The 26,912-nt window shown below is 38.1% G+C and overlaps 1 protein-coding gene across 4 annotated transcripts in view; it reads left to right on the top strand.

Annotated features, from left to right (window-relative positions):
- The window catches only part of EVC2 (EvC ciliary complex subunit 2), an 81,026-nt gene that overhangs the window by 50,919 nt on the left and 3,195 nt on the right, over positions 1-26,912 (top strand). For 3 of the 4 annotated variants that reach the window (XM_068943400.1, XM_068943398.1, XM_068943399.1), the window contains 8 exons: positions 1,481-1,640; positions 2,873-3,337; positions 5,582-5,782; positions 7,335-7,457; positions 14,954-15,181; positions 17,456-17,670; positions 19,173-19,260; positions 26,165-26,358. In XM_068943400.1, the coding sequence (XP_068799501.1) occupies positions 1,481-1,640; positions 2,873-3,337; positions 5,582-5,782; positions 7,335-7,457; positions 14,954-15,181; positions 17,456-17,670; positions 19,173-19,260; positions 26,165-26,358 (1,674 nt within the window). The remainder of the gene's footprint in view (positions 1-1,480; positions 1,641-2,872; positions 3,338-5,581; positions 5,783-7,334; positions 7,458-14,953; positions 15,182-17,455; positions 17,671-19,172; positions 19,261-26,164; positions 26,359-26,912) is intronic. The other variant, XM_068943397.1, reaches the window with a different exon arrangement.

Raw genomic sequence — 26,912 nt, 5'->3', positions numbered from 1 at the left:
GGAGGCTCTCTGGTTGATTCGAATGTATGATAAAGCAAATCTCAGTTTCTTTCCAGCACATGCAGTACATGGAGGGGGATGATGTTTCATGGCTTGCTCAGACACCTGTGGATGCTTGAATGGTAGGCAGAGAGACATGAAGTGTGGAAGCTGTCCACCGCAGCAACAGTGCAATTGTTGCAGCTTCTATTTTATTTCTTTCAGCTTGTATTTTGAGGATTTGACTTTGAATAAAGCTGTGACAGTATCAACAAATCCTAATAAAATTTGAGAGAATGGGACTCTGTCCTTTCTGGAGAAGGGCCTGATAACAGATTGCAACACTTAGCCCTGAGTCACACTTATGAATTTTGCCAGTTATCCTATTGGAATGGGGACATGGAAGCCCAACATATTATACGGTCTTGATTTTCAGAGATTTTGCAGAATTCAATTGAATTCTGTCTCTATGTGTTATGTTCTTTGCTTCTGGAAAACATGATTTGAAAAATAATTTAGAAAGTGTTTGGACAGCTTCCAGATTCAGTTTAGGAAGTGATGGTTTCTGTCCAAAATTCCATGTTGACCTTTTCAGCCCCACATTTTGGAAGTCCACTGAGTGTAATATTAGAAATTGTAATTTACAAATGCCCAAAAGGCTAATCTGACTGAATTAAGATGTTCTTTTGTTCTTCTGTTGTCTGAGAAAGATTTGGGGAATTTCTGGTGTAAATGGAATAGTTGGCACTTTTTGAAATTCAGTTCAAGTTCATGGAGAGAGAGGTTTTTTGTCTATCACAGACGTGATTGGGATCCTGCTTACTCTTTGAAGTTAAGTACTATAGCAATTGGAGGTAGACTGTGGTCTTCAATTTGAAACAGATGTTGTGTGCTTAAGACTGAGAATTTGCTCTATCAGATTTTTACATTTCTCTATTAGTTTGAAATCTTTATAACTTAAAACTAAAATGTAGTAGGAAACGTGAATATAAATCTCTTCATGGAAGTGCTTCGTTTGTATCTTTAAAATCTTTATTAAGTGTTTTTATTTGATTAAATGACATCCTTGAAAGAGGAAATCATGGCTAATGAGGAGAAGGAGTTACAGAAGACATCTAGAATTGCATTCTAGTCGCAGTGAATGAAAAATGTAAATATTATGAATAAGGTATAAAGTTTAAAATGTCTCATTTGAATATTGCATACATTACTAAGTAATAAATGGTTGGTTTTGTATTTGCCTTCTCTTCCTTCTTCCCCTTCTTTCTTCATACATCTTCACTCCACCTTGCGAACTACCTCAGTTCTGGACTCATCTCTGAGATTGAGATTATCCTTCTGTTATTCAGCTCCTTTTTTGAGTCTCCACAGGTATTACTGCAGTAGAAACAGATCTTTCTGTGTGGCTGCTTAGTTGAGCCTTATTATGGTATGAATTAGCTCAAATATCCTCTTGTTCTTCACAGTTTGGGGTAACAGATTTTAAACACTATTATTACAGGGCAGGTCATCTGTCTGAAAGTCATTTGAGAATGCTGCTGGAGCAAGCTCAGGCTGAAATTAATTCTGTTAAACAGAAATTTGATCATGATTTAAAACAAGAAAAGCAAAAGCTTCACCAGAAACTCATTATCAAGCGAAGACGAGAAATGTTGCAAAAGGTAATTATTTTCAGCATGTTTATTGTCACAGTGCTTATGAAGCAAAAACTGAATGAGTTGAAAAATAAAGTGTAGCTTTTATATGAAGGTGTTTAACATAGCCAGGAGCACATATGAAAATAAGTGTCCCTTGTTTTTAGCTGTGTACCACAATGTACCGCCTTAATTAGGTGTCATTAGTAGTTGTTGTTTCAGAAAAACCTGCAAGAAAATTGTATTACAGGAGAAAATCATGAAGCCCCTATACTTAAAGTATGTTAAAGTCCCCTCCTTTGATGTCTGAAAGTGCAAAAGACCAACTGAGCTCTCCCTCTCATTGAGGGAGATGACGCAGATCTGTGACAGTCGTTTCTATGATTTCGCCATCTGCATGTGATGTAAATGACTTTCACAGCACAGTCAAAATTCTTGTATGGTAATTACAAGATAAAAAGTTTAAAAGATGCTGTACCCGTGGTTGGTTTTGGTAGGATTCAGTTCTCCTAACTTCTGCTGTCTAAAATTCAAAGCTAACTGTAAGACCTCCAAAAAGTGATGGTCTCATAATTGGAGAGAAATTGCAAGTGATCCAACATAAATGGAAGAGAATTGTTATCCAAAGATCCCATTCTTTCTCTGTTGATTGCATAAAGAATGTTTAAAAAAAAAAAAAAACAACCTACCTTGGATTAGGTGGGGTTTTTTTTTAATGATCAAAGTTAGGTGAAATTAATTTTACCTTTAGCAGAATATGTGTTTCAGGATTTCCTGACTGCTCTTTAATAGGCAGCTCTTTAATGCTAAGAGAAGAGAGATCAGGAATAAAGAAAGATGGAGACGTCACTCATTGCCTTTATTCTGAGTATCAGTAGCTTTGATTTAGCTTTCAGAGAAATCGCTGCATGCTGTAAGAAAGAAAACATCCAAACAACTCTTTTTCTCCCTGTGTTGATGTTTTTTGACCCAGATTCAGTTGCAGAATCTTGCCAAATTGTTACATTTCAGACAGTTGGGATTAAGTCAGACCACAAGTTCATATGTTGTTTAGCTCTTCTATCTAATAATAGTCTGAATTAACAGAGGCCTGCTAGACATACAGAAAGCCATCAAGTTGAGTGCTAAATAAGTCTCTGAACAGTAAAAAAACAAACATTCAGAATTTTTCTTTGCTAGGCGATACATATTTGAAGAGCTGGAATTTGGGAGCTGTCCCTTATCTTTACCTTACTTCTTTTTTTTGGCAAATGAATCAGCAGAAAGAACATCGAAAGGAGCAGCTGTCACTAGGAGACACCTTCAAAACAACTCAGGAGGTCAGTCACTACATCAGCCACTGGAAAAGTCTTCTGAGTGATCATGCTGTTGAAGTTGAAGAACTTACTGAGAAGCTTGATAATGAAGCCAGTGAAGAGCTCAGAGAGCTTACATTTAGTCTAATGGAGAAAACCATTGAGGAGCTTAAACGTGTTCAGTATGGAGTATTTGTGCAAGAACTGTTAAAGCTCAATGTGTTGCGGATGTTCCTGCTAGAAGTTGTGGAGGAGCATAAAAAGGAGATGGCTGTTAAACGTGAACAACTTGAAAGAGAAGAACGTGACAAGAGCATGGCCATTGAAGACTTGCTTTCCCTCACCAGGCAAAAGCTAAGTGAAGAACTGGAAAAGAGTCTTTCAGAACAAAAAAAAATAAGGACCTGGGAACAATTAGTATTCATGCAAGTATCTCTCCGTTCCCTTCTCTTAGTTAACGCTTGCAAGCAGAGATCAGCTAGGAGTTTTAATGCTTATAAGTAGAGCTCAGCTAGGAGTTTTAACACCTATCTGGATAAAATTCTTAATGATCAATTATCTGTTGTATGCCTTGGAATTGATTTTTTGCAAGTGCTCAGCCCTTGCAGAACCAGCAGGGTGAGCTGATACTCCTAATGCACCAGTGGCATTTCCACTGGCTTTTAAAACTAAGAAGATGGAGTGACATCTTAATATTTCTGTTCACTGCGTGTGAGATTTCAGTTGCATGTCTTTCATTTTTATTCTCGGTCCACTCTCAGAGGTCCAGTACTTTAGAAATGTCATTTAGTATGTCAGGCCTAATTCCTTCCAGCCACAAGTCACGCTTGGCCGATTTAACCAGCTGACGGCTCGCCCCTGGCACTGAGGGTCTGGGGCTAGCAAGGAGTCCCAGCACGCAGCGTCAGGGATGTTGCAGAGCCCTTCACTCTCCCTGACTGCACCTTTCAGCCATTGCTGCCCACCATGTGACCTGTGTGAGGTGGGGGAGGATGGTTTGCCGCTGTTGGTAGACCCTACAGGGGGAGGGACCACGACTGCAGGTGACATCTGCATGCATGGTGTTGCACAGGTTGGATAACAAGATCCTTGAGAGGTTTGCACCTCTCAACCTCTTTGAGAGGTTATCAGCATTTTCTTAGCTTTCATGTACATTTTTGACTAGCTGTTGTGCTATCTGTGTAGCACACCACCAGCACTGTATTTCCTATATAATGTTTATGTAATAAGACTGACGTTGTAAGAAACATGGGAACATGAGAATATAGACTGCTATCAAAATTGCAACTTTAGAAGATGTAGCTGGAGCAGGCAATCCCATGTTAGACAGTTCGCCTCTGGACCAAACATACCAGGTATGAGAAATAGAAGAGAAAAAAAAACATTAGTTAAGGTTTCTCCTTCATATTTCATCTTTAAAGAAGAACAGTTTTGCCTAGGCAGTTTTGTCCAGAGATCATCTTTATAAGTTTTTCTGCTGCACAGTATAAAACCATATAAAAATACACACAGGCAGGTGCACACATAAACTTAAACACACACAAAGAGATCTTGCCCAATATGTCTTTGTTGGAGAAGTACATTTGTGTATTCCTTTCGTTCTCATTTCATTAAGTATCTTATTGAATATTTTAAATATTTTTCTGTAAGCTATTTCAATGTATCTTCTAACTTGTCTTATTATCTCTGAATGTATTGCTGAGAACAAGCCCACACAAACAGGGAAGTAGATTATATGACCCAGCAGGTCTTTCCTATTTCTAACTTACGATTCCATGATGATTGTGTTCCAGTCTGCAGTGCTGCCTTGTTACGTTTGTTAGGTACTATCTTTATTTACAGCAACAGTAAGCTGCTTACTTTTCCAGTAAAATACTGAAAAATATATATAAAAAATACCTTTGCACAACAGTTCTGTCAAAAAGCCCCTTAAAAGCTGTCACTATATGAAGGTAGTCTAGGGTTAATCACAACTGGAAGATGAATTTAGACTTCAGCATTTTTTTTTTTAAGTCAACTTCAGCTTGACCTGAGGAGCAGTTTGCAGACTTCCACACGGGGAACTCTGCCCCTACCAAGTAAGAATTTTGGGATGATTCAAACTGCTGCTAAAATATAATCCATGTTGTTGAGATTACTGGAAGCTTTATTACAAAGACTACACTCAAACCTTTGGGATGGATAATATGTAGGAGTTTATAATGAAGGGGTACCTTATTTTTTCCCTCCCTTTTATAGGAAACATATTTAACAGTGGCGGTTAAATAGTGCTGTGAAGCACAAGGAGGCTTTAAGGGAAGCTTTTTTGTTGATTTGAGCCCTGATGTTCAGGGTTTGTACGGTACCTGAAGTGGTGGAAGAGTTCTGTGCACAGGCAATATCTGTGTGTTCGTTGATTATACTTGAAATGTTAAGATAATTCATTTATTTATAATCTGTTTCCTCTTGACCATGCAGTTTTACAGGCCAGGAGTTTCTGTGTATAAAATTGAAAGTATCCTCAAGGACATGTTGAATCTGTTAAACGACTGAATCCTGTTTGGAAATATTTACCTGATGAGTGAATACGACAGGAAGGGATGATCATTGTGACGTAAAATATTTTTGTGCGTGTCTTTTTAGTTTTTGCCTGGATCACAGAACAGTTGATGTTTCTTGTTTTTTAACAGGCAGCTGCAAAGTTTACCCCTGTCGTTATCTGAAGAGGAATTGCTTAAAATAAGGCAAGAGTTCCACTGCTGCTTTTCCCAAATGGACGGCAGCTTGGCTCTGCCCAGAATAAGAGGGAGAACTTTGCTCCAGGCTTTCGAGTCGGCATGGAGGGAAGCAGAGCTGCTGAAAGTGGACCAGCGTTTAGCGATGCCCAGCAAACAGGTGGGATCAGCGTGGGGACATGTCACGCTGCCGTGAACTTATCTGCAGGGTGTTGACTTCATCCGCAGGCACAGGTCCATGGCTGCTCATCGAGGGGGGACAGCGGTGCCCGCTGCTCCCGTCAGTGTGGATCTGCGGACCTTAAACGTGCAGTCTGGGCAGCGGTGAATAAACATGTCGTCTTCACACACTCCTGTATATTTTTGTTGCTTGCTGTCCTGCAACTTTCTCAAGATGAAGGCATAGGTATAAAGGGACAAATGGGTATCCGAAAAGGGCTGTGTCTCTGAAGAGAGCCCCCTGAAAGGTGAATAACTGGTGCAGTGCTAAGGGACAAGTTTGGTCCTTTACATCCCAAACTGAGATTTCTTTGATCACCCATGTGCATTGCTACATTACTAAATTGAAATCATTAATGTGTGGGACACTACATCAAGTAAGGAGACATTTGCTTTTTTTTAAGGGGAATGTCCTCGACTCTCTTGTCTGTTTAGAAAAGCAAAATTCCTGAATAGCTGGCTGTTCTTGGAAATAATTTGGGCAGGATTTATGATTTTTTTTTTTCCAAAAGAAGCAGGCATATAGTGTGGTATTTTCTTGTTTGTTTATTTGTTTTTAAAGTCGAAATAAACAGAAGATCGGGCATACTCACTCAAAGAGTCTTTCCCTACAAGAAGTCTGTCTGTCTATCAAATCTAGCAATTCACCTTTCTGTTTTTTTTTTTTTTTAAGAAATATGTGAAGGGTGTTTAATTCTCCAGTGAAATGTAAATGTGGATTCATAAATTACCTTCAGTTCTTAAACAGAAGAAGTAAAATTGGTTTATGTATGAATTGTTGGTATAGCGTCATAAGAGAAGGGTTTTCACGTGCTGTGGTTTGATTCAGTAATGTTATCTAAATGTGTAAACTAACTTGGGTTAATTGTACTGTGTATTAGCCTAGTTCAAAACCTTAGTAATTTCTGAAGTACTGAAGAAGGAAGATGACTTTGCAAAGCCTTAGAGTTGAACAGATGTTATCATTTCCCCAAGAGTACATTATACTTAGATGATATTCTTGTAAAGAAATATAAAGGTCAAGAATAATTTGATTACTTGGAACGGTGCCCCTTAATACTATCATGGTTCATTTGTGATTCTTAAAGTGTGTCTTGAAAACAATGTAGTTCTTAAATTAATATTCTTTGTTCATTTTAAACAGCGCTGAGGAGACAAAGTATCAGTTAAAATCTTTGCATATTGTCTTTGCTAAGCTTGTTTAAAATAAAATTTATGTGCTGGCAGTTTTCGTGGAAAGGATGAATATATAATTCTACTTGAAAGAAATTACCAAAATGTTTCCAACTTTGAATGTCTGAAAGGAGTCTTCTGAATGAATAGCTAGCGCATCAATTTCAGAGAATATTTTCTCAGTGAAAGTAATCCTTGCCAAGTGTTTCATTCGTTGGTGGTTTTTCCCCCAATAATAGAAAGTAATACTGTAGTAAGTAATAAAAGGCACCTTCGTCTGCCTTTTACGAATACTCAGCATTGTGCTTATCGTCTTACAGCAACATTCCAAAATGAAAAAACCAGGATCCAGGAATAGAAATAAGATAGATATTCTGAAGAAATCTTTAGAGGAAAAAATTTTCATTTATGAAAACTCGGTGAGAGAAGAAAATTTGAATAAGGTAAATGCAATTTTTTTCTGTACTGAAGTCCGTATTTTGTCACTTTTTAGTTATTAAAAATCTGTTTCCTATCAATGTGAATAAGATCCAGATACAGAAGTCATGAGGTGGAGCAGTTATACATCTCTATACTCTTGCCTGCATTTGTCAAGAAGTTCTATTTAAAATTAGATAATTTTGACTTTGTTTTAAATTTTACAGTTTAATTACAGAACTGATTTCATGTCTTACTCTTGCCTCTGATGGTTCTGGTACTTGATATATGCATGTTTGCAAGACTGCAGTATATCCTGTGCTTTACTTAGTGGAGCTTTCAAAATATGTGGGAAGTCCATTGCTCTTTACTTAGTTGAGCAGGATTTAGCTCTTGGACCTTTTCTAACTCTACTGAAAACCCAGAAATAGATGCTTAGATTATAAGATTTGTGGATAGAGGTGGAGCTTTTGTGTACAGAGGTCATTGAAAGGGAGCCTTGATTCTGATGACTCTTTTAAGACTCACAGCTCCAGTCTAAAGTTACTCCTTAAGGAAAGTATGAGGCCAGTGCTAACCTGGGATTTTGGAGGCTTTTCATTTCTCTGCTAACAGACTTTCTATAAGATCTTGTTTTGTGTTCTTTAACCTGTCTCTGCTTTGTTTTCTTATTTGTAAAATACAGCTAATCTTACTTTCGCATATCAGAGGAATGTTACGGTGGTACCTATATTAGACAACAGGCAGCGCTCAGCTATAACAACTGTGCAGAATGAAGAGTGTCATTGGCAGATTGAAGAAACAGATTCCCAAATGCTTGCAGCATCAAATTCAGTAGTCGAATGTTTTTGGGCAAAAATGAGTTTGTTTTATATTTTCCCTGTGCTTTTGATATATCCTGAGGAAAGGAAAAACTGAATTGGTGTTCTTATTCACAGTGATATTACTTTAATGTGATACTAACATATTGCAGATTGTTAAGGCAAAGGTTGATCTAATCCAGCCTGCAGTCTCTGAAAAGTGAAAGGAGATGCCTAGGCAAGAATACCACCAGTGGGATAGTCTGCTGCTCTCTAACAGTTTGATAACTCTTGTCCAGGAATGCATTTAACCCTTTTTCTGGAGCCATTTATACTTTTGACTTCAACACCTACTGCCCTAACCTCCAAAGTTTACCCTTTTGGTACTCGGAAGTACCACTGGGTATGGCTGAGCTGTTATGTTACAAACAGCACTGAGACTTAGATTTGTGTTTAAAATCTTGTTTTAAAACTGAGAAGTTAGCTCCTCTAAGCCACATTTTATTCCATTTTATATACACCAGCTGGCACACTGGAGGTCTTTTTAATATTGCTTTTGTTAATTTAGTGGTATGGCTGCATATTAGTTATAAAAAGCCAAATGCTTGGGGCTTTCCCCAATAAGAAACTAAACTCTTGCTAAGGAAAATTGTTAGTTTTCATATTACTGTTAGGACACCAGAAGCATTGAAATAAACGTTATGTTGATCGTGGAAGTAAAGTTTCCTTCTCTTGCCTTTTGCAATCTGTTAGCTCATACTCACTACTAAACAGCTCTGAAATGGTTAACCAACTAACGCTTATAAAAGCAGCACTGGGATGTGGTGTTTTATAATACTATAAAACAGACATGACAGGAAATAAAAACTCCTGGGAAGGATGCAGTGAGCTGGGAGGCCACAGAAAGGGATTTGGAGCGTAGTCTGAGAGTGCCTGAGAGTATCATTGATCTCTCCGTGAAAATCCTTAAAAGTAGACTCTATCTACTGTGTTTCTTGGCTGTTTTGAGCCGACCTGTGCACTTCCTTTCTGAAGTAGCAGTTACTTATCTCGGAAGAAAGACAGTAGTCAAAATATTGACATTCTTTAGTCTCTTGACCCTGCTGGGCTAAAATGAGAAACAACAGTAATAGACTTGCATGAGAAATGTCTTTGAAGTTGCAGGCAATCAATTACTTTTTCAGATCATTTCCTTTACTTGTGATATTTGGAACTGAAGCAACACTTGTAGACAGATAGTATGAACTAAATAAGGAATTTAGAAGTTAATGCTCTCAAACAATGGACTAATCATAGTCTATTTACAAAATTGAAATTTATTATTTAATTTGGACATTTCAAGTGGAATCAGCAGCAAAAGGTCAGACCTGCAAGAGTTGGTATGTCCTCAGTAAGGCAGTTGGATGCTATAGTAATATTATACTAAAAAATACAATATGAAATAGTAATTTGGGCTTCTGTTTGGAATGATAGAAGGCTTCAAGAGCGGCCAGTGGGTATTTAGTCTACAACTAGTTTATAATTTGTTTATAATAACTATTTGATCCAGCTTCTACTGACGTCAGCTTTTATGTCACACTGAAGTCAGGACTGCTTGCAAGCTTTGATTTTTCATAAACATATCTCTGTAGAGCTGTGATTTGGGAGCTGACAAGAGGCAGAAGGAAACTCAGGGGAAAAATCTATGGTGATGAATAGTCGTACCAGTCTGAGTAAGGCAACATTTTCTTTGGTTAAAGGCAGTTACTTTGCTGTATAATGTTGAATCGATACCGAATGATAAAGCTGAATATCATTCCCGTGTATTTGAACATGCTTAAAATATGGCTTCGTGCTTAGTAATATGCAAATGGTATCCAGTTTTGCAGTTCGGACCATAAATCTTACAATTCATGGAATATGCTGTACATACAATTTAAAGCTACCTAACATTTGAAGTGGTTGACAAAGAAAGTATAAGTGTTTCTGCCATTAATGTAATCTCTTTTGCCTTTGAATCGAGCTGCAATTAAAGTATACGTTCTTGTATTTCCTTACAGTGAGCAGGAGTTGTCAAACCCCATTTTCATCTCTATCCTTCATTCATTTTAATGGGTTCAAACTTCTGCTGAAGGTGATCACTCATTCATCTATTCATTATTCATTCATCCATCCCCAGAATTCATATATGTATAATTCATTTAAAATCTTTGTGCCTGAAACTGAGCCTCCTGTGAAGAAAGAGACTAGCTTTAAATTCAGTTGTGTGCACACATCTGTCATAACGTTTCTGTGTATTTTTTTTATCTGCATCTTTAAAGGTTTATAGTACATCCTGTTCCTAACTACAAAAGCAGCCTTCAGATGTTATTTGCTGATTTTGCATCCTACAAAACAAATCATGCTTCAAGCATTTTCCCCCTTTATGATAAGATAGTGTAAAATATATGTATTCTGGCAGGCAGTATCCTAGGCCTGTAAATAAAAGCTGGAAAAAAAGAGAGAGCCAAATCCTCGATTTATGTAGGTTGTCATCACTCATGCAAGCTAGCCGAGGTGTAGTAATTTATACTAGTTGAGAAGCTGCCCTAATATGTTGAATAGAGAACATCGTAGGGATAAAGACTCTAGAGCTTTTGTCCTTTTGAAAATAGGGCTATGTACTTTTAGTCAAGTAGGTGCTTTTGAACTTTTTTCCCCTATAATGCTTGAAGAGGACCACTTGATGCTATTGTAATGTAAATCCTAAAATAAATCATTCAGTCTCTTGTGATGAAGATTCACTTGTTCTCATCCTCTCTATCATCTTCATTTTCCTAGTTTTAAGTAAACTCAGAGCTCCACAATGCCAAAGTTGTGAACGGTGGCATGAGGTGTCCAGCTTGGTACCCTTTTGAACATGAGTTGCCCCTTAAAGTGGTGTCTGCTGTAGTGTTGCAGCTCCCGGCGCACCTTGGTAGAGACTAGATGTTAGAAAAATCTAAATGACTGTCTGACAATCTTATATAAATTACTTGCCTTCCTGTAGGGTAACAAATACCAGAAGAAAAAGCTTCTATCTGTTTTACTGTTAAGGACTCGCTTCTACTCCATTCTCTCTTTAAGAATCACCTAGGATAAAAACTTTCACCTCTGAAAACAGGGCTGAGAGCTGGTCCATGGAAATTTGAGAACTGAGACTTTAAAAAATTGGGTAGTTGGACAACATAGCTCTGAAAATTGCTAATCACTTTTGAGAACCTTATCCTTTGTCACAATGAGAGCGTAACGGAGAGCAGTAGTATACTAATTAATTCAATTGCCTTTTAAAACAAAAACCTGAGTCTCATCTAAGAAGATGCACTAGCTTTTTAAGGAAGATTTTTAAATACTTGCCTTGGCACTGAGGTGAGGAATAGTCTTACCTCCAGGCCTTTGCCTTATGTCATTGGCTTATAAGAATATCTTGAAATAACGTTTTGGATTTTTAAAATAAGTTTACTTTGACAAGATTAAGAAAAAAAGAAAGAAAAAGCCTGAGTCAGGGTGGAAATGGCTGTCTTATGTAATCAAAATCAAAGTTGTGATTTGCAGAATGCTATACAGAAGTTTTTTATCTTTATTTGATTTCCTGTTAGTGCTGCTAGGCTACAGTATACACTGCTGAATGCTCAAGAACCGTTAGATTGCGAGATTAGAAGAGAAATGCTAAAGTTATTAGCATTCCAGTAAAAAGCATTGCACAGAGAACAAAAGGTCTCAAATTCATCTTAACCAGATTTCTTACCTTCCTACAAAGAATGTCAAAGATGTATGTATTTTAGTATTATTATCAAATCTTCCTCACTGCAAGCTGGAACATGGAAGCAAGCAATAGATACTTCTGGATGTAGTTCAAGGTACAAGTCATCTACTTTTTTCATGCAAATACTCAGCATGTTAGGACAGCACAGCTCTTTTCCCATAAAATCCAAATTCTGGCCGTCTCGTTCCTTTTCACTGGGGACCTCTGCCTCCAGTGTTCCAAAACAACAGCTTAGTTTTTAGCATTTTGGATACCATATTTCCAATCTGATCTGTGAGCTGAATTCTCCTCCTAACTCATATACCCCATATTTTTACTGATAAGCCGTATGCTTACTTACTAAATAGTAAATCCTACACCTGCTTATTATTCAAGATCAATTCTTTAGAGTAACAGTAACATTAAGAGACAATATCCATTGTTGAAGATGAAGGTTCTGTGAAATATCTTGAAAATGGGTCTTGCCTCTACTTTGTGTCTATAGGAAAATTTCTAACTCTTGTGTTGTGTTTGGCTTCAGTCATATTAGTAAGAAATATGCTTGCAGATAACTTCCTTCTCTTGTGTTCAAGGACATTCCAGATGATTTAATGGAGACTTTGGAGAATATTCACGAGGGCTTGTGTGATAAGCATATCTGGTTGCAAATCTCATTTTAAATTTAGCTCTGTCTACTGGATGATAAAATTTAGATGATATGCAATCACTCTTGGCAGCTGTCTTATCAATAAAATTGAGAGAAAATTGATAGGCATTGTATTTCAGGATCTAAGAACTTAGTGGAAGTCTTTTTAAATGATTCTTTAAAGCTAATCATGAATATAGTCAATAATATATAATTCTGATCAGCATAAATAGGAAGATAATCCAGCTTCAGAGTCCTGAGTACGTATCATCTCTATTTATTTGTGCTGAGAGATTCTGAGGGGCAAAGTTAGTTCTTCTACCAATGGGAGGTAGTGCAGTGCCAAATGGTTTCAGTTCCTCTTTGGCGCGTTCTAGTTGATGCTTGCTGGGCATTGAGTTTATAGTCCTTTTCCTGCAAATGCATAACACATCAGAGCCGTAAGGGTACAAGGCAACGAGTGGCTGGGATAGGTGTGCCCCTCACGCTCTCTAGGGCTTTCCGAAGCCTTGTGGCAGTCCTATGGGTGTCGCTGCCAGGGCAGCCAGCAGGACCTGCTGGGGCTTGACCAAACCCCTGCACCTCTGGGAGCGCCTTTCTCTCTTCCCTCCCTTCACTACGATTGGGCTTTTGGGGGGCAGTTTTTGGGAGCAGTTTCACAGCATGGAACTACGAGGAGGAGAAGCAGAAGCTGCTTGCAGGTACCACGGTGATAGTAAGCTGAACTGAAACATCTTTAAAAGTTTTTGAGTTTCCTCCTCTGGTGGCCACGATTCTTGCATTATGGCACAGGCAGTAGTTGTTTGGGCATTTCTGATAAAATAACTAGTGTCTTGGAAAATACTGATTTCTGAAAAATTATTTTTTGTATAACTAGAAACCTATCAAATAACATTTCTTGCGACTGGAACATAGTTTAGAGATGGAATGAGGAAAAAAAACCATGCTCTGATATCCAGTAATGTCATAGATGGCATGTTTCTGTGCTTATTCAAAATGCAATGCAGCGATTGCTGTAAACACCAGTTAGTGAAGTATGAGCTTTCTTTCTCTGAAGCACAAAAAGGGGGTGTAAAATCAAGCTGATAGTCATTTACCGTCTTTCAGGTTTGAGCTGCCCAAATGTAGATGTGCAGTGTAGCCATCGACTTCTAATCCAGACATCCACACTTGTCAGTGGAAACAAATAGGTATTTTTAGGGTTTGAAATGCAATTAGAAGTACCTATTCCCCCCTCTTTGACTATAAAGAGAACTGTAGAGTGACAAGCTCGGGTAGAAGGATCTAAGGATGGGTGAGAGGGGAACTGCATCTAACCACCATCCATGGTGTCCTGCAGGAAAACAGAATCACAGAATGGTTGAGGTTGGAAGGGACCTGTGGAGATCATCTAGTCCAACCCCCAAACAGACCCAGTCGGAGTGCCAGTTCTGTGAATGGCAGTGTACGGTGGGGAGAGCTTGTCAGTCACGCTGTCAATCACTGGTCTGTGCTTCCAAATGCTGCGTCCCTCCGCATGGGGTGTTGCAGGGGAAACGTGATGTGTGAGAGTGGTATTATCAAAGGACGCTTGTGTATGGCTAGGACATCTGAATTTTGTTTTAAACAATTTCTCATAAAGAATATACTGTAGAATATTGTTTGCCTCTCACGTTCACTTCTTTGTAGGTCCCGTCAGATGTGTGGCAGCAATGTAGTTATTGAGTTAACCCATTTTTGATTTAATCCTGTCTGAAATCAGTTTAATCCAGTTTTAATCCTGTTTGAAATCCATTACGAGTGGACTGTGATTCACAGTTTAACTTTCTTTTGCGTAAGAGTTTTTGTTATTCACTTAAAGAAACTCAACTTGATATCCTTTGACATTTGCTGATTTGAAGATAAATAAATTTTGTATCGTTCTTTGCTAAACAGAAGGGTGCATTTTGTCTTACCCTTTAACCAATCATACAGGTGAACATATTTATTTATAGTCTTAATTTTTACTTGTTATTATATTATAAAGTTATTTTAGACCCTTTATTTTGAAGTAAGCTTTAATATAAAGTTAGGGCTACACTAAAATAAAGCCAGATCCATTTGAAGTATCTTATTAGTGCTTAGTGTACTATCTTGTGATCATTTAAGTAAAAGCTTGGAATTTGCTATTAAAAACATTTGTGTAAGAAGTCACATATAATCTCTTTTTTAAATAATGTATTTCATTATAAGATAACAGCATTGGTTTCTTTACTTTTTTAATCCAGTTTGTTAATTATAGAGTAGCAAGATCAAGAATATGTATATAAGACTTTCTGTTAATCTTCTTATCTTTTATATGTCGTTGTTTTTTAGGTTAAGTACGAATTGCTGCTTGAGAAACAGAGTCAGCTGCGTGATCTAGAGAATAAACTTGGAGAGTATATTGCTTCTTTACAATTTCAAAAGACTGTTAAAAAATCCAAAATGTTGGAGTTGTATACTGCTATCATAAGCATTCAAGCTTTGCTCTTCGAACAGCTGAGCATTTCAAAAGCACTATCAAAATTGGAATGTATTCAGATTTTAGAAGCACACAATCCTGTAAGTAGTGAAGTTGTGAAAATGGAAAATTCCTGCTAGGAGACATCAGCTGTGGGACAGTAGCTTATTTGACTTTGATTTAGCTGGGCCAGTTTGGACCTTCTGATGATCTGGCCTTTAATTTCTGTTATGCTGTGAGCTGACTGCTCTAAGTAACAGAAATAAAGAGAAGGAAAGTGTTTTTAGAGCCAGGGAAGATTGTGTATTATGGTTATTATTTTTATTTTAGAAGCATCTGGAGATCTACAGTCAGAAAGAGCAATAGCTAGATGGCTAGTTAATATTAAAATTTTATTGATCACAAGGAAGAGGGGATGGACATAGGGAAGTGACTGAGAGTCATGACTAGTAAATTGTCCTGACTGTGTTAAAAAGTTGTTCACGTTATAGTGCTATCGAAATGGTAAAATCCATAACCGCGTGATGGGCTTCAATCACTGAGCTTATAAGGATTATAAATACAGTCTCTCTGTCTGTCTCTCTTTGAGCATGCTCATGCAGTTTAAATAGTACAACTTTCAGAAAGGCCTTTTCCCTTCATCATATTTATTACATACTTCGTGTGTGCCAGTTTTCTAACCCTTTTTAATACTTCAGTGCTCTGTATTCATAAGGATTTTTTTTTTATGCATCTCCCATTTGCAACCATCCAAGTGAGGCTTGGGAGAGCACTGGAGTAGAACAAACAAAATGGGTTTTTAGAAGCAAAACCTCTTTGCTAGAGGGCATCATTAGACAGCTGTTGCTGTGAAAACTTCTGGTTACAGTTTAATGCTGTCGTCTCTACAGAGCTTCTCTTAGAATGGCAATCTGCTCATATGCTTATACAGTTCTAATTTTGTTTAGAGTTGTATTTAAAGTGTAGGAAATAATTGCAGCAAAAAGAGAAAACTGTACGTAGATGGAGTATTAAAAATAACTTAATCTGGTATTTAATCTGGTATCTCTTATGCAGTAAGTGTAAGAGATTCCGGAGAGAAGACCAGGCTTTTCCCCACCCTTTGCAAAGAGGTTGTTTTTAGCTTCTCTTTCCTTGAGCAGGTGTGAAGGAAAAGAATTGAGGGAGGGACAGACGAGAGATGTAGAATAGCTAGCACTGGATCCTTTACGCAATGTACGAGGACTGAGTTGAGCCCTGTTATGGGAAGAAAATATTTTAATCATAATTTAAAATGCCTGTTATGTTACATTTACAGGGACTGTCTTCTGGTGATCAAACCTTTGCCTCTTGCTGTGTTTTATTTCTGCTTATTTGTCCCACTAGATGACAAATTTGGACACTTGTTACTTTAAAACAAATATATCAGATTATCCTCTAATGCTGAGTACATCAGTGATTGTTTTGCCAATCAGTGAAACAAACTTGTGTCTGACTTTATGTGAATTGGCTTCATCTTCATACAAACAGCATGTAAATGTTCATTTTTGGTGTTCGGAGAATAGATCCAAGCTCCAGTTTAGAGTTTCACTGGCTGGGAAGTATTTACTTACTTAGAGACACCATGCTCTAAAGAAATTGTGCTCTGAAAGAGTAAATTGAGGGGTGAGGGGGAAAGACAATAAAATTAAGTATTTTCTCCAAGTTACAAGTGGTAGAGAAGTAGGACACTTAGATAGTAAGCAATACGTTTGAGGTCAGGCAAAAACAAGTTGGAAAGCTGCAATAGGCCCTTTCTCCTAACATCTAGTTTGATTACTTGACAGAGAGAGAGAATTGTCCTGAGATGCAGTGCACTTCAGACTCTGGTTTTTAACCCTGTGCTTTTTAAGGCATTATGTTTTAACCCTGCTTTTATCACACTAAGTGCAAGTTATAGTCTTTTAACTTGGCACCACTTTGATATTAGCCATTGGTTCAGTGTAAGTAAAACTTAGTCTTCCTACATTTCTTACACTGTATTTTAATGGTTTTATGCAGCTTATAGGTTAATTCTAAAGGTGGAATTCTTTTGTTTGGATCTCAGTCAGGCTAGAATTGTACTTTCTAGATGCCCTCCACAGTGGAGGGCTTCAGAGAGCATCGGCCTTTAACTCCATGAGAATTAACTCATATCTTTAGGCATCGTTCTGATATTCATAGCATACAAGTCATGTTTACTGAAGCCATACAGTGAATTGGAAAGTGTAATGACTGCAAGTGGCTGGGTAGAATGCGAAATGAATAAACCAATATCACAAACTCTGATATCATCTTTTTCTTCACTCCAAATGAAATTTGTTCTTCCAAGATGAATTATGACTTTTTTTTTATCATTATGTGTTTTCAAACTCTAGGAGATTGAAGAAGTTGACAAGAAACTGGAGTATGAGATGTCGCATAAGGAGTCAGCTCAGCAGCAGCAGCATCTAATGAGTAGGCAGAGATGGGCTCCAGATGGATTAGGACTTTCAAGTGAAGCTATGGAAACTAATGCAGACAGACAGATGACGCTTCTGCTAAGACAGGCTATGAATAAATGTAGACAGTTTATAAATCTGCACCAGCAAAGGTAAGTGTCTTGGTCTCAGGTATTGCTAAGTCACTGCAGTCCTTATGGATTATAATATGACAGACTAACAGCAGATTAAACGTTCTGCTGTGTTGAGGAGGGACTCTACACCTATGTTTTAATGGTGCCTTTTTGCAGTATGGCCCAGATGATAATTTACAACACTTAGCGATATTGAAATAACAAACTTGAAATAGTAATAACGTTTTATAATGTAAACTGTGATGTGCTGCATGGCAATCAGTATTTCTTGAGTGGGCCGGTGGAAAAATAACAATACCCCTTTCCAACAAGAAGGACAGTGAAGTTGAATACTGTTGTTCCCTCATCTCCCAAGAAGGGACTTCACTGAAAGCTGCTCTGTTGGAGTTAGAGGAAGTAGCTGAGACGATTTAAATTTACTTTCCATCTCCACTGTGCGCATATTTTACTGTGCAGATTGAATTCCCTGTCATATGATCATTTTTGGTAGGATGAATAAACTGTTCATCAGAGATAGGATCAGTTTCATTTTTCCTGGACAGTTTTTACTTAAAAATATCTGTGGAAAAAACAAAAAAACAAAAAACTATGTGACTTGGAAAATTTTTTTGAGGTAGAAATGTCTATCTTGACATAAATGTTACGCAGAAAAAATAGGGGAGGGTTTGCAAAATCACAGAATATTGCATTACATTCATTACAGTCACATGAGTTAGAAGTTACATTTGTGTGTGGATTGCACAGTATGAGAAGCTCACTGCATTTCATGTAAGACCTGGAGAGGGTGCTTTCCGTTACAGCAAGGGTTTCAGTTGAACCAATTCATTTATTAAAAATTACTTTGATAAGGTTTGAGTGGACGCATTACTCTCTCAGGTCTGTTTTAACAGTGAACGGGCTGGTGGTCTGCTGGACGTAGATTGACGACTCTCTCCTGTTGTAGGAATATAGTGAGTAGTTACTAGAAGAGCAGATAGGTTACTAGCCTGGAGATACTGTTGTATATCGACGTATCAGCGATGCCTTTAAAGAACAACTGGTCTTCATTACTGAACTGGGTGCCTGAAAACATAATGGAAAAAACAAGTCCTGTTTTTGTCCCAAAGGACATAAAGATTGGTCCAGGAAGAAAAAAATCATCAGCAGTGAGGAAACTAACTGGTTGTTATTTTTCTAGCGACAAAAAAAATCCACAATTTTCCAAAAAGTACGGTGATGACACTTAAAGAGGATAGGGGGCAAGAGGTTGAATGTTTTAGAGCAATTTCAGATTTGTGTTGTGGATAAGAGCTCATCAGATTTTGCTCGAATTTTGCTTTGGAGTTCCTTAAGACTTTAACAGCATGTAGTTCAGGGGAGAAACAGAGAGAGGTTGGCTTATTTTAAAAGGTATGCCATCTCAACCAACTTGGCTGACAGAGAGATGTGCTTTCTGAATGGATGACTGTCAGACTTCAGTTGTTTCCTACAATATAGTCACTGTGTTTGGGAAGACTTCAGTGTTCTTTCTTTCACTTCAGCTTCAGAGAAGAGCAAGCAAATTACGTGGTGCTTGAAGATCTCCTGGAAAATTTAGAAGCGGATGCACTTTTGGCACTTTATAGTCAGGTAAGCATGAAATTGAACAAAACTTCCAGGTTTAAATTACCACTCTATCTGGAAAATAAGCTGGTTTTGCGGGGTGGAAGGGGTTGTTCGTTTATTCTGTTTTTTCATCTGGGACCATTACAAATGTTTTTGGACCCAGTTCTGCTAACAGTCACTACCGCTCCTGGGGTTTACAGCCTGTAAAATCATTTTTTAATTTTACTGAGTCATACTACTTTGTGCTTGCTTAGGAATCCTTTCGGAGAGTTGTCCCATTGCATTTCGTTCTGCAGAGAGATCTAGATTCTCCGATTTTCTTGTTCAGAGACAGATTTTAGAGTTTGATTCTCATGTGTGAGGACACGTGTTTTTGTTTAGGTTTCAGTCAGTGTGAGAAATGACTTTCATTGCCTGTGTTACAAAATTAAATGATAGAAGCACTGCTAGGTAAGTGTTCTAGTATCCTTACTCACATTGTTCTCAGAAAGAGCTTACTCACATTGTTCTCAGAAAGAGCATCACCTCTTCGGCAGACTTAATTTATTATTATTGGTTGGCTGCTTGTCAGTGACACAAAAGGCATTAAAAATGCATTGCTCTGTTGCCCCCAAGTTTTATCTGCGGATCTTGGTCAAGATATGTAGCTAACCTCAGAAAAGAGATTAGGTGTTGCAGCTTTTTCCATCCAAGTATCTTGCCTCTCAGGGACAATTGCAGTCGCAGGAGCATAAACTGGGAGCTTCAGACACAAGCACACTGAGCAGGGACCACATGGAGTCTCTTAGCTTTTCCTGTGTCTCAGGTTTATTTCTGAGCTGTTTATCCTCTCTTGAGTAAGATGTCTATTTAAGATCAGCTTCTTTTATGAAGAACTGGAGCGAGGCCTCTGCACTCCAATGTGCTATATAGGTGTGTTAGGACATTCACCTGGAAGGCAGCAGATGTTTTCCGATCCTTACTCTGATTTGGAGAATAAACTTGCATCAGGATCTCCCGAAGCTCGCCAGAGTATGGTAATCCCTTCAGTCTCTGTTTCTGCTGGGGACTTGAGGGCTCTGGTCAAAGCAGGCCTTCCACAAGCCTTGCTGAAAGAGTCTCATCTCTGGATTTCTAACAGCCTGATGACTATTGTGCTGTCCTGGAATGGAAGATCTCACTTTGTGCTAATGATTTAAATCAGACAGTGGAAATTCAAAGCTGAATCTTATGGTTTCTGAGAGTATCCTATCCTCTAGGCATAATAATATGAACACCAAAAATCTATTCTGATGCGTGCGTCTTGCAGAGTGTAACATTTGAAAGCGTTTGCTGAGGAGGCCATGACCAGCATTACTGGCCTTCTAGTTTTAAATTCAAGTTTGTTTGAACAAAGAAGAACTAACTCTTGTTTTCTGCCTGCCTGTTCTCTGCAGCCTACGGTACATAGAGATCCTAACGTTTTATCAGGCTTCCCTGTGAAAGGCATAGAAATAGAATCCTGCTGACTCTGCAGAATTTTCTGCTGCACACCGTTGTAGGAGGATGCTCATGACATGTAAATGACTCATGAGATGGTGGCAAGTTTTCATTTGGTTATTTCTTTACAACTCTAAATTTTACATTTAGTTATTTATGCTCCTTTAAAATAACTCGGATAATGCCAGTGAGATAGTTGCCAACTGTATTTTCAGTTATGTATTCAGTCATGGAGCAGCGACATGGGCAGTGTCTACTATTCACTTTTCAGAGGAGATGGTAAATTGAGGCTTTGTTTGCTCAATCATAGTTGTAGTCTGTATAGTAATTAAAGATTGCAGAACACTTCTAAGAAAAGAGGCTTCATCCTTGGTCTTGTTCAACGTTTCTTGTTTTTATATAATGGATAAGGAGTTAAAGGATTTGTATGGGTTTTTTTTTTCCTGATGCCTACCGTACTTCAAATATATATTGAAGATGAGTGGTCTTTAAAATAAACTCTATTTAACATCGGTGAAAATAGACAGGAGAACCTTTCCATAAAAATGGAAAATGCTTTTAAAGGTACTTTGGGTTTTGCTGATCTTCATGGTTTAAGTCATTTATAGTTTGATCTTGTCAGCTCTTTTTATGTTCTTTTTTTCCCTAGCTAATTATGTATTAATCTAACACCATATGCTATATCCACAAATGATGGCCTGTATAGAGGCTTTAAACGGCACAGACTAGCTCTTTCAGATTAGCACCACTGAAACCACTATCACAGTTTGATACAAGTCTGCTATTGCCTTATAATCTTGGGCTAATTGAAGGAATGGCTGGGACCTCGTACAATGTTTATTTAGCAATTTCATGGGCTGACAAAAACACTAATCACTAAGCGGGAACTCTTAAAAGAGAATATGAATATTGCATTAGCCTACTTCTCCAGTAGCTTGCTATACTCCTGGGCATAGGAGGGTAGCAGGAAGATGTGTATAACAAGCCAGCTGCTCAGCAGCTTGGCTGTAGAAGAGTTCTCATCTTGGAGGATGTTGTGAAATGTTTTTCTGCTGCTCTTGAGTTTGACTGAATGCTGTCTCTGATGGAGCCTCAGCATCTACCTCTCTCATGAAGAAGGCATTAATTCAAGATGTGCGGTGTGTAAAAGTTCAGCTGAATGCTGGAGCAGGTGCGTAGTATATGGTGGAAGGGAAGAGAGAGAAACCTCTTGGTCGCTGAGTGCTGCTGCTGCTGCTGACTTGAATCGTTTCAAGGGGAACCATTTTTCCAGACACCCTGTTTTTTGTCTTAGCTTTTCAGTCCAGAGGTAGTGTTCTCTTTCTTTTGGCAATGTTACTGGGCCAGGAAAGAAGACCAAAAGCAAACAGAGACACCGTTTGGTCTTAGAAAGCAGAGGGATTAGCTCTTCTCACACAGTGGGAAATAACCCTATCTCCTAGCTCAATGGAAAGAAATAAAAGAATCCCTTTTCTGTAATAATCTGTTTTTGGGAAGCTCTGGAACTCTTAATCATATTTATTATTGGACAGCCTAGGACTAACCAGGAGTAGGCTGCTTTTCCACATTGTTGTAGCTCATTTCTGTCCTAGAAAATTTTGTAGTTAAATACTGATGTTTCTTGTGCTGTTCTGCCAAAGATCCAAGTGCTTAGCTGAGGGGAAGCTACAACATAGGTAAACCATGTTGCTTATGTTGCTCACAAGTCAGTTGCCTTCCTCTGACAACTGTTAGGTTCCTTGTGCTTTGCCACAGATATATTGTGAAATGCTTTCTGAAAGGCGTAGCATGAGTTCTGCAACTCAGGAAAGTAAAATTATAATTCTACCGATCACAGATACATGCAAGCAAAATGTATCATAATTTTCATGGTACCTGCTCCCCTTTGCACCATAGCAAGTGAGCAGTGATCATTGATAATTACAGGTTTTGACATCGTGAAGACAAAGACATTTGAGAGCATTACTGTCACTTCACTGCAGTTGAAAACAGGACATGCTAGTCACTGTGCCATATGTTTTGTTCATAAGATTCCCTGAAAGAATAATAACAGTGTGTATAAATATGCATTCGGCATATCCTTTTTTTTTGTATTTATATGTATTCATAAAAACTTAGAACAGAGATATTTTGGGACATACCTTATCTAAACTCCATTGAATTGTACAGACAGGCCCTGCAGATAGACAAAACACAATCTCTCTTCTCAGCAGGTGTAATAATAAAACATTTTAAACTATAATCCCAAATCTGGCTACATACGACTGTAAAGAAGTATGTTCCTAGTAGAATAGTAATTTAATAAGGCTCATAGTTAAGATGATATTACTTTTGGATGTGCTTAATCCTGTGTGTTGGTGTGGGAATTGATTTTAAATCTCTCCCCTCACTCCACCTCATTTTGTTACAATTTATAGAACACAGATTTTATTGACGAGTATTAGAAAACTATATCCGTTGTACCTTTATATTTTATATGCATTCTTTAAAGAGGATTTTGCCCATTAGACTGATTTTCAGAACTGTGGATGCAACCCTCTCTGGAAAACCAGGGAAGTTTTCCTTTCTTACATTTCGTGTTTCAGCTTATGTCCTTATGGAGGCAGATCTAGGTCAATAAGAGATTTGCTTGAATGACAGTGAGTTCAGGATCATAAGGCTCTGACAGAGAAGTTACTTTTAAATAAGCTCGTAGTTACAGCCCCAGGTATGCTCATTGGTTTTTAGAGTCAACAGATGATGCAGGCAGACTGACACATGGAAACAGCACAGTAAGCATGAAACACAGCATGGGTGGAGTTTGTTAATTCTTGCATTAGTTGTTTAAATACACATTGCCCAGCCCAAATGCTTAAAGGAATTGTGCTCTTGTAAATTACAGGTTATGCATTCCTATTTTTATTTTGGCCAAATTCAGAAGAGACAAACTAGGTCATTAGTGGCGCAAACAGCATAGCATTTGTAGCTATTAGATACTATTAAACATGAGCATTCCTAATCTTTACAGAAACTGTCTGTATAATATGCCTGAAGAACCAAACTCATCCCGTGCTGGAAGGCATGTAGTCTGACCTAGTGTGACCATTTTTATGTTTACATGCACATTCGCTTCTTCATGCTTATGCAAGCATACCTTTCTCTCTCTTAGCTGGTCTAGATAGCTGTGGGTCTGTTAAGTGCTGCTCGCTGTGGGCGTGTGTTCACACATCAGCACTTGTTTTGCCATATATATGTTGGAGGCACATAGCCATTGGGTACAAACATCACTTTTCCTGCTACTGACAGCATTGTGGCACTTTGCAGGATTGTTTAATCATGAATTCTGCTGTACTAGAATAGCATTAAGGGTTGCTTCTCTGTCCGAATTGTGCCTGATGATAGGGAAAGGAAAGGATCAGAACGGAAAAAAGGGTCACAGAGAACACTTTGGAAGAGGAAACTGTTGCAGGGGAAAGCAGTGCTGAAGTCATGATGATTGTATTGTCATATATAAATTATTGAGTTAAAGGTCCTGAGGCCTTTCAGCCAAAGGGGATGATGGGTCAGAGATGTGTCAAGAACTTTATTCACACTTGATATTGGCCTTTTTTTTTTTAATAAGTTTCTAGATCAACTATTCTTAGAGGCCAAAAATACAACACAGACACGCTATATACACTGCCTACAGAAACTTAGTGTATTAAGATTTAAGCTCTTATCTACAGCCTTCTCCATGGAAGAATCAGTCACTTCTTACCCTAAGCAGTCTGAACAGACCTCTTATCCAACTTTGTGCCTGTTTTAGGGTGCAAATATTAGACATGTTAAATACTCCCTCAATTTACTAATCTTTTTTACTGGGTTTTTCTTAGGGTTTTGTCTTGTTCACTCTAGTATGTAAGTGCTTTCCATGGAAAACCTGTAACAACGATGGAGAGCTTAGGAGACTTTGGGGAATGACTAGTTCTCCTGCGTTTTGGAGGGAAATTCTCTGCTTAGAGTATGGTATTCAGGAAAGGAGATTGGTTGTTTTTTTATATGGCCTTTAAATTTGGATGAGGACTGCTTTGGGGATGGTTTGTTTGTTTGTTTGTTTTTTAAATGGATTTAGCAGGGAAAAAAAGGTTTATTTTGGGAGTGTCCTATTGGTGAAATAGCTTCTTTCAAAGAAGATTCAGTTAATATGGGGGTCTCCTGTATGCATTCACTGCTCTGAAAGTTCCTCATAGGAAAAAAGAGGCAGAGTTCAAACATTTGCTGTTGCGTTTTTCATCCTGCTCTGGGGTACCTTGAGGGTTTTTTCTGTGACCTTGGCTTTGCAGTTCTCTCCCGCCTCTGTGCATATGTGCAGAAGTGTCTCAGCTTTCATGAGGGGCAATGGGAGACTCTCCCAGGGCAGTGCTTGTAAAGGGTGTTTTACAACAGCTGATGGAGACTCCTCTCATAATTAGGAGGCACAGTACAGAGCAGGTGGAATAATTGAATAGAAAAGGGAGCTAAAATATCATTACATTAGAGCCATCTCGTATATTTGGCATGTTTTACCTAACTTCAGCTGACTGAGATATATACATAAAGAATTTTGCTAGCCTCCTTTGAGGCACTTAACTTGCTTTAATTTGCCGTGCTCTTATCTTTCCCTGTAGTTTTCAATAGACTATGGACTATTTATACTGGACACATATGTGAAATCTGTAGAAGTAGCCTTGTGGACACAGTAGATTTGACAGCTGAGCAGAAAATAACAGTGGGGTTTTGGCACTTGGAAGGCGACAGTAAGTGGAGTTGGTTAATTGTCCAGGAAACAATAGGCTTTGGACTTAGCCTATTTGTACACTGGGTGAATATGCTTTGCCACTGACCTTTGGGCCAAAATAGCAAGGACATTTGAAAAATGTTGACTATTTTCTTCTTTTCTTGCCAACTCATTACAGGTTGTTCTCTCAGCAGCTTATTGCAGAATCTGGTGTTATAAAAGGCTGAACAATGAACTGCTCAGTCATTACAACATGTGAATGTTGTCATTAGCTTTCAGAGGGTAATGTTTCCCTGATATTTGCAGACTAAGGAATGCCATCTCACTTCATTCCTGTTTTGATAAGATTTCTTTATAATAGTGCAGTCCATAAACGAACTAAACCTTATATTCTGGAATATGATTGTATTTTGACTTTGAGATCGAAGGGCATCAAGTACATGCCCTGAGTAACTACACAGAGAGAAAATGGTTGTAACTGAAAATCCTCATACCTAGATTTCAGAATGGAATGGATGACTTTAATGTACGCATGGGCCAGTGTGGAAGACAGCAATGCCCCTGGCACTATTGCCACTTCACACCAAAACTATCGTGACTAAAATGATGTTCAGTCATATTTTTTTTTGTTTGTATAATGATTAGTTCTTCAAGGTTAGTAATTAAAATTCAATAATTTTTTTTTTTCTTACTACCATGGTAAATTTATCTGTCCTCCACTTATTAACCCTTTAGGAGCTGCGATTGGCAGGTTACTTAGCCAAACTGACAAAGGTACCAGTGGGGATGCTGCACAGGATCCTGAACTTATTGCTACCCTCCAGTTCACAAAGTGAGGTTCTTTCTGTCCTTGATTCCATCAATAAATATTCACATGGTATTGCTGAAAGTGACAGTAATGCAGAGGAGTCTGGCAGCTGTAGAAAAAGGTAAGTGTGACGTTTGTTGGTAGACAATTGCAGGAGAAGGTTATTGCTTTACAGGGATATATATCTGGTGGACAAGCAGATTTACAGCAGTACCAAAAGCAGCAAGTGCATAAGTTTCTTTTGTGAATGATTTTCAAAGGGTAAAAATCATTTGAAATTACTAATTTATCATGTGGATAAATGTAAAATATAAAATGTAAAATATAAAATAAATGGGTTAAGAAATAGCTGATAAACTCTGTAAAATATCTTCACGTACTTTATAGATTTATAGGTTTTGCTCTGATTATTTTCTTCCTCTTGGCTTTAATTTGGACTTAAAACATTTTCCTTCCAACTTTTGCCTTTGTACTATTCACAGCAGGTACAACAATGCTGTAACTTCAGTATAACAGCAGTTCTAATACATACAGAGGTGGGAAGGGGGGTGAAATAACTCTCGGTAAATTCACCTTTTTTGAGGTTCCCGCTGTGTGTCTGTGATCCCACCGTGCCACATGATCTTAGCTGTAGCTACAGACTGGAGGAAAATAAAAGCTAAGCAATAGATTAAC

Source organism: Struthio camelus, chromosome 4 (assembly GCF_040807025.1).
Source record: "Struthio camelus isolate bStrCam1 chromosome 4, bStrCam1.hap1, whole genome shotgun sequence".
NCBI lineage: Eukaryota > Metazoa > Chordata > Aves > Struthioniformes > Struthionidae > Struthio > Struthio camelus.
The sequence above is the reverse complement of the archived record's forward strand: the minus strand, read 5'-3'. Positions and strand labels throughout refer to the sequence as shown.